Here is a 13,045-nt window from a genome sequence, read left to right as displayed (position 1 = left end):
GGTGGTCAGTTGAGACATTCACACCTAGCTCCAGCAGACAAGAGTCCTTTGTCCCACCCTGGTCATTCCACAGATATATAAACCCTTTTTCCTAGTTCCAACAGACCTCACTACCTCTGAGGATGTTTGCCATAGATGCAGGCGAAACGTCAGGAGAGAATGCCTCTAGAGCATGGCCCTATAGCCTGAAAAAACCTGCCACAACCCAGTGATTCCGGCCATGAAAGCCTTCGAGTAGCCATTGCCCGGCTTTTCCTTCAGGAGAGGCCTGCTTCCCTCGGTTTCCAAGCAACGGCCCCACTTCCGGGTCGTGCCGGGCGCGGGGTGATGACGTCCCTGCGTGGCCGTGGAGGGGGGCGTGGCTGCTGCGCGAGGGAGTCAGTCAGGGAGTGAGCGGATGGGGGCCGCCCGCGAGACCGAGCAGCCCGAGGCCGAGGCCGGGGAAGAGGAGGAGGAGGACGAGGAGGAGGAGGAAGAGGAAGAAGAGGGAGAGGAAGACGAGGAAGAGGAGGAGCTGGCGGTGAGGGGGGGCGGGGCGGTTGCCGGGATACCAGGGGGAGGGAGGGGGCGCCCCAGCCCAGCATGCACCGCGGCAGAGGTGTGTGCCTGGCTTAGGAAGGACATCACAGGCCTAGACCAACTTAGGCCCTCCCTCCCGCCCGCCAGGTGTGTTTTGGACTACAACTCCCAGAATTCCTAAGAGCCGGTAGGCTCTTAGGAATTCTGGGAGTTGTAGTCCAAAACACAACTGGCGGGCGGGAGGCAGGGCCTAAGTTGGCCCAGGCCTGGACTGTCATCATAAACACATATCCTTCAGCCCTCCCGCCAGTTGTATTTTAGACTACAACTTCCTGAATTCTGGGAGTTGTAGTCCAAAACCCCTGGCGGGCGGGAGGGAGGGAGGGCTGAAGTTGTCCCAGGCCTGCTCTAGCATCATCATCACATGGGAAAGGTTTCATTACACAGCCAAAACTATCATTATTAATTACTATATTATTATATTTGATATTAGGAATTCTGGGAGTTGTAGTCCAAAACACAACTGGCGGGTGGGAGGCAGAATTCCTAAGAGCCGGCAGAGGTAAGCCTAGCATTGGTGTGCCTGGCTTAGGAAGGACTTCAGAGGCCTGGACAACTTCAGCCCTCCCGCCCGCCCGCCCGCCCGCCAGGGGTTTTGGACTACAACTCCCAGAATTCCTAAGAGCCGGTAGGCTCTTAGGAATTCTGGGAGTTGTAGTCCAAAACTCCTGGCGGGAGGGAGGGAGGGCTGAAGTTGTCCCAGGCCTGCTCTAGCATCATCACCACATGGGAAAGGTTTCACTACACAACCAAAACTATCATTATTAATTACTATATTAGTATATTTGATATTATTAGCAAACTGACAAAACTATAACAACAAGGTTTGTGTTCCCGGCTCAGGAAGGACATCCCTTCCCAACCAGGTCTCTCACAGGCCCTCCTTCCCTCCCTCCCTCCTGCCAGGTATTTTGGACTCCACCTGTTAGGAATGATGGGAACTGGAGTCTAAAACACCTGAAGGGAGGGAGGGAGGGCATAAGTTGGCCCAGGCCTGTGAGAGGCCCAGTTGGGAAGGGATGTCCTTCCTGAGCCGGGAACTATCATCATAAACAAAGTTCTTGTGAGTTTTTTCGGGCTATGTGGCCATGTTCTAGAGGCATTTTCTCCTGACGTTTCACCTGCATCTATGGCAAGCATCCCTCAGAGGTAGTGAGGTCTGTTGGAACTAGGAAAATGAGTTTATATATCTGTGGAATGACCAGAGTGGGGCAAATGACTCTTGTCTGATGGAGCTAGATGGGAATGTTTCAACTGACCACCTCCATTAGCATTAGAAGGTCTGGCTGAGCCTGGGGGAATCTTTTGTTGAGAGGTGTTAAGATGCGCCTGGTTGTTTCCTCTCTGCTGTTTTGCTGTTGTAATTTTAGAGTTTTTTAATACTGGTAGCCAGATGTTGTTCATTTCCATGGTTTCCTCCTTTCTGTTGAAATTGTCCACATGCTTCTTGTGGATTTCAATGGCTTCCCTATGCAGCCAGTGGTTCCCTTGATGTATGGCAGGAACACTTTTCCTCTGAGTGGACCGCAGAGGGAAGCTGAGGAGGAAACACAACATACAAACTATCTCCAGACCCACCAAGAAAATCCAACAAATGCTTCATCCAGCAAAGAACAAGAGGGATCTTCTCGCTTCTGCAGGAGTCTACCATTGTATACCATGCAGCTGTGGACAAGAAGTCTACATAGGGACCCCCAAATGCATTATTGCCTAGACACGAATCAAGGAGCATGAAAGGCACTGCAGACTACTTCAACCAGAGAAGTCAGCCATAGCAGAGCACCTGATGTACCAGCCTGGACACAGCATATTATTTGAGAACACAGAAACGCTGGACCACTCTCACAACCTCCATGTCAGGCTACACAGAGAAGCCATTGAAATCCACAAGGAGCAGGTGGGGAATTTCAACAGAAAGGAAGAGACCATGAAAATGAACAAAATCTGGATGCCAGTATTTAAAAACTCTAAAATTACAACAGCAAAACAGCAGAGAGGAAACAACCAGGCGCATCTTAACACCTCTCAACATAAGATTTCCCCAGGCTCAGCCAGGCCTTCAAATGCTAATGAAGGTGGTCAGTTGAAACATTCACACCTAGCTCCAGCAGACAAGAGTCCTTTGTCCCACCCTGGACATTATTCCACAGCAGGCATGGGCAATCTTTGGGCCTTCCAAGTGTTTTGGATTTCAACTTCCAGCTACTGGCTGTTGGGAATTGTGGGACTTGAAGCCCAAAACCCCTAGAGAGCCCAAGTTTGCCCATGCCTGCTGTACACTATAGAATGAATGCAGCTGTGGTGTCACTTTTAATGCCAAGGCGCAATGCTCCAGAGCCCTGGGAGTTGTAGTTTGGTGAGGCACTAGAAGTCTTTGACAGATAAGGTTTAAGGCCAGAACTCCATGGCATGAAAGAGGACTCAAGGTGCTTTCGTTCTGCCGTGTGGATGTACTCAAACCAGCGTGCACCCATCCACCTCTGGTTTCTTCCCACAGAGTCCCTGGAACATCATGATCAAGCACCGGCTGGTCCAGCGGCGCGGGCGGCGCTCCCAGATGATGACCAGGTACAGAGACCCCCCCCTTCCTTGCCTCCTCCTCCTCCTCCTCCCAGGAGAGGCATTGTGGTCCAGCCATTGACCCCTTGTCCTCCCCCCCCCCCATCTCCAGCTTCACAGACCCCGTTGTTTCCATGGACCTGCTGCGAGCCGTCCTGCAGCCCACCATCAACGAGGAGATCCAGGCCGTCTTTGGGAAGTACATGAAGGTGTGCAACTGGGGCCCTTGGCACTGGGGGGGGGGGGGGGGGGGCTTCCATCTCAAGGGGTCACGAGGGGCAGGAAGCCAGAGAAGACCCTCCCTCCCTCCCTCCCTGTCTGTCCCTCCGGCCCTGATGGCACCGGGGGCCCTCAAGGCGCTCGGGCCCCTCCCACACTGCCCTCCAGGCATGTAGCCGGGGGGGGGGGGGCCTCAGGGGGCTTCAGCCCCCCCCCCCCCCAAATTCTCATGGTGGTTCATGAAAAGGCCTTACTGGTGCATTATTTAAACTGTTATGTTTATTAATATCATGAGCTGATCACCATACTCAATATATCCCATATGCATGGGGGTATTATTGGGGTAACGATACAAAAGGTTTGCTAGGCTAGACCCTCTTTCACTCAGACTCAGCCCCCCCCCCCGAAACTCAGCCCCCCCCCCCCAAAATGAAATCCTGGCTACGGGCCTGCTGCCCTCCACCCCAGGATCTGATCATACTCATAGTCTCATAGAATCATAGAATCACAGAATCAAAGAGTTGGAAGAGACCTCCTGGGCCATCCAGTCCAACCCCATTCTGCCAAGAAGCAGGAATATTGCATTCAAAGCACCCCTGACAGATGGCCACCCAGCCTCTGCTTCAAAGCTTCTGAAGAAGGAGCCTCCACCACACTCCGGGGCAGAGAGTTCCACTGCTGAACGGCTCTCACAGTCAGGAAGCTCTTCCTCATGTTCAGGTGGAACCTCCTCTCTTGTAGTTTGAAGCCATTCCTCCATTGCGTCCTAGTCTCCAGGGAAGCAGAAAGGAAGCTTGCTCCCTCCTCCTCCCTGTGGCTTCCTCTCACATATTGATACATGGCTATCATATTCTTTCTTCCCTGCCTCTCCTCGTGGCTCGAGGTGAGCTGCAGCCTAATTCAAACACAAACATAAACATTGAGAACATTCTAGAAATGCACGTATTCAAATGTGTTTCTATAAAAGATACATATTGTAACAAACCTCTATAGAATACACATTAAAATACACGGAACAGAGATGATTAAACACAGGATGCTGGATTATGACCTGGCAGTGTGGACTCATACAATCCAGCAGATAATTATCTGGGATCAGATCCTGGGGTATAGGTCCAGTGTAGACCCCGCCTTAGTTAAGAGGGGCCCATTTGGGAAGAGATGGGGTCAGAGGAAAGGCTCCTCGGGTCCCTCCTCCAATCGTTGCTCCGGTCCCAAGTTCTTCCAGAAGGCGGCAGGGAACGTGCGGGAGAACACGGGAGAAGACCTGGACACGGAGCAGCTCATCCACGAGACGTGCCGGAACTGCCTGGAGCAGGTATGTGCTGCCGAGAAAGGGTCCTGCGCTGGGATTGTGGCGCAGCTGGCGGAGTGTCAGCTGCATTAGGACCACTCTGACCAGAAGGTCATGAGTTCGAAGCCAGCCTGGGTCGGAGTGAGCTTCCGGCCAAATTTGTGTAGCTTGTTGTCGACCTTTGCAACCCGAAAGACAGTTGCATCTGTCAAGTAGGAAAACTAGGTACCACCTATAGAATACATATTAAAATACACAGAACAGAGATGATTAAGAGGCTAATTTAACTAATTTGTGGAGAGGCTAATTTAACTAATTTACGAGGCCATAAAAAGACTCCAGCAAAAAGCACTCCAGCAAAAGCATGCGGGGAATGCGGAAGTGCTTCATCAGTGTTGCAGATGGACAATGAAAGCAACAGCTCCTCTGGCGGCCAGAAAAAGTTAAATAGCCTCTGTGTATGTCTATATACGTTGAATGTGTACATTGTAATCCGCCCTGAGTCCCCTGTGGGGTGAGGAGAAGAGCGGACTAGAAATGCTGTAAATAAATAAATCCTGTCTGTAGGGCAGGCCTTTGGGACCCCCCCCCCCCAATCTCTGAGGCTGAGGCCGCCCTGGGAGGTGGTCTGGAGGGCTTTGATTGTGTCTTCCTGCCCGTCAGAATAAAAGGGGTTGGACTAGATGGCCTTGGAGTGCCTCTTCCACCTCAAGGATCCTAGAGCAAATCCTCCTCCTCCCTGTCTGATGGGCAGCATGTCCTGGGAGCCCTTCAAGGCATTTTGGTGCTCAGCGGTGGAGCTCCCCAAGAAGCCTTGAGCAGGACGGGCTCCCTAACGGTTCAGTTCTTGCTCCTGCCTTCGCCTCACGTGGCTGATCCAAAAAGCGAAGAGCCAGCCAGGAATGCGATCCCAGCGCTGACTCCAGGCCTTTTTCTTCCCCTTCAGGCTAAACTTCTCTTCTGCGACGGCAAGAAGTCTGTGGCGAGGTTGCCCCACGAGGTCCCCATCCTGAAGGTAGGCGCGGCTTTCTCTCCCCGCTTCCCTCCGACACTCACACCCCATAATACAGGTGTGGGCCGACTTGGGCCCTACCAGCCGTTAGGAATGGTGGGAGTTGGAGTCCAAAAGACATGGAGGGAGGAGGGCCCAAGCTGGCCCACACCTTGTAAGTTCCTTAAGTTACTCCCCTCGCAGCTTCCCTGGAGTCCACTTTTGCCTTCCTTTCGAAATGTATACAAAGGCCAGTCTCCATTTGTTTACAAACACTTCATTATTTCCCCCTCTAAGTCCATTGGAGAGCTGGACTTTTGTATCTATTCTCATAACTTTTCTCGTCGGTCTCTCTTGCATCGCTCTCTTTCACTCTTCCAGAATTTTGCTGTCATCGTTCTAGATGCATTGGCAAATGTCTTCATTATCCCCCAACTAATTCCATCTCTAAAAAGTCCCAAAAGGCACATTCCTGGATTTTTCTCAACCTTGTTGAGGGGCATGTTCTTTGTCTCCTTGGCAACACATTCCCAGAATTTCAGGCCGTGGAGCATGTCCACCAGGCATGGAAGAAAGCGCCCTTCTGTTTCCGACATCTCCAGCATCCCCCTTCCCTGAGTTTCCTCCCTGTTGGCCCATCACTCTGGAGTTGCATGGCTTCTGCAAAACATTTTGCACCTGTTTCCAGTGACCTCCCCCTTCTTTTGTCTTCTTCCCACGCAGCGGGCCAAGCCAGCGGACGAGGACTTGAGCCAGCAGCAGGGAAGCCCCGCCCCCAAAAAGGTAGGTGGGCCCCTTCAAGCACCAGTGGAGCAGAGGGAGGGGGGTCCCTGCTCACCCCCTTGGGTGGGGCAGGGAGGGGCCTTGCAGTGCAGCCAGCACCCACCGCCCCCTTGGCCAGGCGCTGAAGCTGCTTCCCTCCTCTGCTTTTGTTTGGGGAAAGTGGGGGGGGGGCACCGTCAGAGGCTTGCTTCTGTTGTGGGGAGCGTGTTCTGCACAGGAGGCATTGACAGTGACATTGCGGTTGGTGCAGTCGGTAAATCCTTGCGCTGCTGAACTGCTGACCTAAAGGTTGAGCTCCCACTGTTAGCCCTAGCTCCTGCCAACCTAGCAATTAGAAAACATGCAAATGTGAGTAGATCAATATCATACGGCTATAAAATAAAATACGGCTATAATATAAAATTAAAATGACATTTCAACAGAATTAAAAAATACATTCAATAAAATATATCCCATGCATACATAACTCCAATATATGTAATGGGGATTGAGCATCCACAGATTTTGGTGCCCATGGTGGTGGGGGGGAGGGGTCTTGGACTCAAGCACCAGTGGATACTGGGACCCATTGTATAAAGGCTTACAATGGTAAGGTAGTAAAGGTGCCCATGCAGCCACGTTGCCAGCGCGACCAGGGGGTGTCTATGGACAACGTAGGCTCCTTGCTTGGCTTGGAAATTGAACAAGAGCCCCTCCCTCCCCATGGCCGGAGTTGAGCACCGCCTCCAGAAGCCGGAGCTGAAAGGGGAAGCCTTTGCCTTTGCTCTGTGTATTTGTGTGTCATTGTTATTCCACTATATTAAAGGTACTGGGTGTTTGCCGATCTGTGTATATTGTAATCTGCTCTGAGTCCCCTCCTTGGGGAGAGAGAGCGGAATATAAATAAAGTGTTATTATTATTATTATTACTATTGTTATTGTCCCTTGCAGCGGAAGGGACGGCCTCCGGGACAGAGCCAGCTGAGCAACCAGAAGCCTGTGGCAGTGAACATGTAAGTCTGCCCCAATATAATAATAATAATAATAATAATAATAATAATAATAATAAACCTTTATTTGTCCCCCGTTACCATCTCCCGCAGGACTCGGTGCGGCTTACAAGGGGCCGAGCCCAAACTACACCATTAACAAAAACACACCAGACAACAATACAATGCAACAATAAATAAGGAACCAATAAAACAATAACAAAGCACGACACAGTTAAAAACCTGTGGCAGGGCCAAATGTAATAGTTAAAATTCTAAACATGCTGGGCATGTCCAGGTGAGGTAGGATGGATATTTTGGGAGTAGAAGGGTGTGCAGACAATTCTAACTCTCTCATAAAGTGCATTAGGGACAATTGCTTGGGATTCCTTAATCTGGGAAGGCACACTGGAACATCCATGTTTTCGAGCTCCTTCTGAAAACTGCCAGTGTTTGGGAGTGCCTGATGTCCTTGGGGAGGGAGTTCCAGAGTTGTGGCGCCACCACTGAGAAGGCCCTGTCCCTTGTCCCCAAATATGCCTCTGGTGCTTGCCTGCCTCCACCTTCTGCACCCAGCATCCACAGGGCAGCCCAGGCCGAGGCCTCTTCAGCCCCCCAAAAGCGAGGCTCTGCACAGGAGGAGTGACTCCTGGAGGGGGAGGGGGACACAGGGTGCACCCAGCCCCCCCATCATCACCACAAAGGATGCGTATCTGCATCACTCCCAAGAGGGGCCCACCCACCACACTTGGCAGTAGTTCATTTCCCTGCCAAACCGCTCTTATCCTGGATGCAGATCTTCTTCAGGTTGAGATGGAATCCCTTCTCCCGCAGCTTGAACCCCTTGTTGTTCCCTTGTGTCCCAGTCTTTGTGCAGCCAAAGTCCATCCAGACTTTTAGATGTGGCTCCTTCATGTCACATCTCCTCCTGATCGGGGCTGGACGTGCCGTTCCCTCAGCCGCCCCTCATAGGGCTTGGGGGCTCCTGGGCCTCTGACCCCCTTGGCCACCCTCCTTGGGACACGTCCCAGCGGAGAGTCCGCCTCCTTCTTGGGCTCCAGTGCCCAGAGTGGCCGGCCGGCCTGCCTTGGCTCTCCAGAGGGAAGGAGGCATTCTGGCGGAGCGGAAGGGCAGCGGGGGGCCAGGACCCTGGACCCCGTGAGGGCGGTCTGAGCCAAGAGGGAGGAAGAGAGAGGCAGGCCAGGCTCACGGCTTTCTCTTCACCAGCCTCAGCATTCAGAAATCACGACGATCTATTCCCAATATAATAGTTTAATCTGCAGAGTATACTACTGGGTGCAAGCGCCACATTAGACTGACCTGCATCATGGGTTTTGTAGTTGATCAGAGCCAGATTGAAGTGAGCATGCACACACACACACAATATCAGACCCTTCCCCTTGCTCCCTTTCCCTTCTCCCCCTCAGTTCTGTCCTCTGATTGGGTGCCTCTCTGTTCCTCTCTCTTCCAAAACTATTCCCCTCTGTGCCACCATCTCTCCCGGGTCATCCTGATCTTATTCATTTATTATTTGTTTATTTACAGTATTTCAGCCTGACTTTTTTTGAACCCCAAGGGGGCTCTAGAACCTCTTCCTTCCCCTCTCGCACACACACTCTGCCTGGAAGCCCTTTCCTCCCAGCCCCCCCCTTTTGCTCTTTTCACCCCCCCCCCCTTTAACCCTGGCTCCAATCTTCCTTCTTCTAACCTCGACACCTGTTTGGATTTGGCACTTCAGTCTTTTCGTCCACTTCTCCCTTGTGGGCCTTGACCCTGGGAGCTCTTTCCCTGACGGCCTCCTCTTTCCTCAGGAGCAAAACCAAGCCCTGTGAGCCAGTGCAGAGGGAAGGCCCCAAGGTAAGCCCCCCTCCCTCTCTCTCTTGCTTTGGGTTCAGGGGGTGGGGGAGGGGGGTCTCACAGCTCCAGAGGCACAGGGGGAGCAGCAGCCTCCGTTTGCAGGAGGAGGGCGGGGGCCCTTGCCTCTGCGCCTTGTCAGGGGTCTCTCTTTGTGTTGCTGCCTTGCAGTGGGACCCCACCCGGATCACAGAATCCACCTGCTTTGTGCTGGGGTCGAGGGCAAACAAGTAAGTCGCTGCCGTCTCTGAGGAGCAAGCAAACCGACCTCCAGGCGCTGGAGTCAGCCACAAGCCCCTCAGTGTGTCCTTGGGGGACTTAGGGGCGGGGGGAGGCTCAAGCAGTGTCGGAAGGGAGGGAAGGGGGCGCGTGGCTCTGGGGCCAAACCCTCACCCTCACCTGTGCTTCTTCCACAGAGCCCTGGGCATGGGAGGCACCCGAGGAAGGCTCTACATCAGGCACCCACACCTCTTCAAGGTCAGTGCACCCAGGCCCCAGGAGAGAGACCGGGGGGGGGGGGGGGACGCCTGGGCCCTCAGGGGACTGCAAAATGCACACTCAGCAAAGACTGTTCCCCACATGTTGGAGTGGAAGGAGCAGTGCTTCATCAGAGGAATTAATTCACAGAATTGGAGATCCCAAGAAGACACATCTAGTCCCACCCTCTGCCCTGCCAAAACACTACCCGGCCCCTCTTTACAGTTCTCCAAAGATGGAGACCCCCCCCCTCCCCCGCCCCTGGGGTGGCCTGTGAGTAAAGAATCTCTTCCTGGGGGTTCAGTGGCGCCTCTTCCGCAACCCTTCGAGCCCATGTGTTTGTGTTCAAGCCTCAGAGCAGCAGAACACAAGCTGGCTCTCTCTTCCCATGACATCCCTTTGGGTATTGAAAGTCCTTCCTTACCTTCTCTCTCTCCTTGGCAGAATGGGGTTGGACTGGATGGCCCATGAGGTCTCTTCATAGAATCCTAGAATCAAAGAGTTGGAAGAGACCTCATGGGCCATCTAGTCCAACCCCATTCTGCCAAGAAGCAGGAATATTGCATTCAAATCACCCCTGAAAAATGGCCATCCAGCCTCTGCTTAAAAGCTTCCAAAGAAGGAGCCTCCACCACACTCCCTCCGGGGTAGAGAGTTCCACTGCTGAACGGCTCTCACAGCCAGGAGGTTCTTCCTCATGTTCAGGTGGAATCTCCTCTCTTGTAGTTTGAGGCCATTGTTCCATTGCGTCCTAGTCTCCAAGGAAACAGAAAGGAAGCTTGCTCCCTCCTCCTCCCTGTGGCTTCCTCTCACATATTGATACATGGCTATCATATCTCCTCTCAGCCTTCTCTTCTTCAGGCTAAACATGCCCAGCTCCTTAAGCCGCTCCTCATAGGGCTTGTTCTCCAGACCCTTAGTCGCCCTCCTCTTCCAACTCTTTGATTCTATGATTCTATGATTCTATGAATCAGTTTCACAAAAACACACTTCTTTCCTTCCTTCCTTCCTCCCTCCCTCCAGTACGCAGCAGACCCTCAGGACAAGCACTGGCTGGCGGAGCAGCACCACATGCGTGCCACGGGGGGAAAGATGGTGAGAGCGGACTCTGAACGTAAACACATCCTCTGCTGCCTTTTTTGGGGAGTGGGGGGTCTCTCTCTCTCCCTGTGGCCACTGCTCACCCCGTGCCCCCCTTTCCTAGGCCTACCTTCTTCTGGAGGAGGATATCAAGGAGCTGGCGGCGAGTGAAGAGTACAGGTGAGGAGGGCCAGGGCGGAGGTGGGGGGGGGGCAGGTGGCCTTTGGGGGATTTGACACCCCCCCCCAACTCTCATGAAGTCCCAGATTACTCCAGAATCAGGGAAATCTCCTTTCCACACATCTCTGCTTCTCTTAGGGTGCAGGCTCTTGAGCAATCCTCAGTGTGTGTGTGTGCACGGGCATGTGTGTGCATGCATGCAAATAACCCCCCCCCCCCCCCGCCCCACTTTTGCTCAGCCCAGGGACACAGAAGACAGTAAGGTCTCCACCACACTTTGGGGTAGAGAGTTCCTCTGCAAACAGCTCTTTCTCTCTCCCAGTGAGAAAGTTCTTCCTCGTGTTCAGACTGATCTCCTTCCTTCCTTTCCTGTAGATTGAAGCCTTTCCTCCGTTGCGTCCGAGTCTCCCTCTAGGTCAGCAGAAAGGAAGCCCCCTCCCTCCTCCCTAGGACGTATTCCCCTCACGTATTGATCCCTGGCCCTCATCCTGTCTCCTCGCAGCCTTCTCTTCTGCAGGCTAAACATGCCCAGCTCCTTAAGCCGCTCCTCATAGGGCTTGTTCTCCAGACCCTTGATCAGCTCCCTCCTCCCCCCTGTGGCTTCCTCTCACATATTTATACATGGCCCTCATCATGTCTCCTCTCAGCCTTCTCTTCTGCAGGCTAAACATGCCCAGCTCCTTAAGCCACTCCTCATAGGGCTTGTTCTCCAGACCCTTGCCCTCTTCCTCTGGACACATTCCATCTTGTCAGTAGCTTCCTTTCCCCTTCTCCCTCCTTGGCAGGCAGGAAGGAATGACCCTTCATGTCGTTGCTCTGTTTTCCAAAAAAACATTCCTTCTGCCTGTCTGGTTTGACCTTTCCAATGACAAGCTGTGAGCAGTTGTGGTTGTTGTTGTTGTTGTTGTTATTTCCTGAAGGTGCTGATGGCGCTTTCTCTCTCTCTCTCTCCCTCTCTCTGTCCCTTGTCAGAGGATCTCTGGAGCTGAAGCTGGATGAACTGAAGCCCTTCACGGCGCCGGCCTGGATGGCCCAGAAGATGCGCACCGCCATGGAGGCCCTGCGCTGCGGGTGCGAAGGGGACCCCCCACCCCCGCCCCCCAAGGACGCATAGGGGAAGGGGCGGTGGGGGTGGGGGGGCAGAGCAGGATCCGCCCCCCTGACTGCGCTCACTCTCTCTCTCTCTCCTTGCCTCTGGGCTGGACCTCTGGAAACCACCACCACAACCATCTTCATCCTAATAAACACACCACTCACTCCGGCCGGAAGCCTCTTCTCCTCCTTTTGGGAAGACTCTGTGTCGGGGGGGGGGGGGGGGGAGCACAATCCCAGCCCACTGTCACTTATGAGGAAGGGTCCCCACACTGAGGGACAGATGCACTTGGGCGCAGCTTCGACCACTGTGGTTCAGTCAGTGGTGTGGCTTCTTTTGGCAGACGAAGTGGTGCCAATCCAGCATTAATTCTGCCGTGCAGATGTGTCAGGAGGGTCCTTGGCTCCATTGGTGTTGCTACGGATTGAGTCTTCTCGTGAAAGACAACCCCAAGGCGCACAGAGGGTGAACATACCGTACATCTTCCTTGTTCGGAGTACATCGAGACAGGGCTTTGCCTGCAATGCCATAAGTTCCTCAAAACCTCAGGTGCCTGCCCTTTCCCACGTACACGAGCCCCAAAGCAGTCACTCTACTCCCCACTCAACAAAGGTGGGCAGGAAGAGAGATTGGGCAGATTCAAAGATGGGCACAGACACCGAGAGACAACTGGGAAGCCCTGGCCCCTGAGTGCTCTAACTGGAAGTCAGCTGTGACCAGCAGTGCTGCAGAATTCACAGAAGCCTGAATGGAGGGCGAAAGGGAGAAACATGCCAAGAGGAAGGAGGCGCGTCAAGCCAACCCTGACTGGGACCGCCTTCCGTCTGGAAACCGATGTTCTCACTGTGGGTCCACAGTCACCTACGGACCACTACACTTGGAAGACCATCATCCTTGGGCAAGAGAGAAGCGTCCCCATCCCCAACCATCAGGGCCATTGGTCTTTCTGGCTGATCATGGAATCCCAG

At 53.4% G+C, this 13,045-nt stretch overlaps 1 protein-coding gene across 2 annotated transcripts; it reads left to right on the top strand.

Moving 5' to 3' along the window:
• Positions 1-347: 347 nt before the first annotated feature.
• Positions 348-12,246, top strand: DNTTIP1 (deoxynucleotidyltransferase terminal interacting protein 1). 2 transcript variants are annotated; one of them, XM_067468345.1, is made up of 13 exons: positions 348-520; positions 3,077-3,147; positions 3,251-3,347; positions 4,577-4,675; positions 5,598-5,666; positions 6,366-6,425; positions 7,356-7,417; positions 9,205-9,250; positions 9,419-9,477; positions 9,664-9,724; positions 10,748-10,838; positions 10,929-10,984; positions 11,957-12,246. In XM_067468345.1, the coding sequence occupies exons 1-12, from the start codon at positions 398-400 to the stop codon at positions 10,973-10,975; spliced, it is 885 nt and encodes a 294-aa protein (XP_067324446.1). In that variant the 5' UTR covers positions 348-397; the 3' UTR covers positions 10,976-10,984; positions 11,957-12,246. The 2 variants fall into 2 exon arrangements, with proteins under 2 accessions (XP_067324446.1, XP_067324445.1); XM_067468344.1 differs by having other exon boundaries at positions 349-520; positions 10,748-10,819.
• The last annotated feature ends 799 nt before the right edge of the window (positions 12,247-13,045 follow it).

The sequence above is a fragment of the Anolis sagrei genome, chromosome 4 (assembly GCF_037176765.1).
Source record: "Anolis sagrei isolate rAnoSag1 chromosome 4, rAnoSag1.mat, whole genome shotgun sequence".
NCBI classification, from domain to species: domain Eukaryota; kingdom Metazoa; phylum Chordata; class Lepidosauria; order Squamata; family Dactyloidae; genus Anolis; species Anolis sagrei.
Note: the sequence above shows the minus strand (reverse complement) of the source record. Positions and strands in the feature narration are given on the sequence as shown.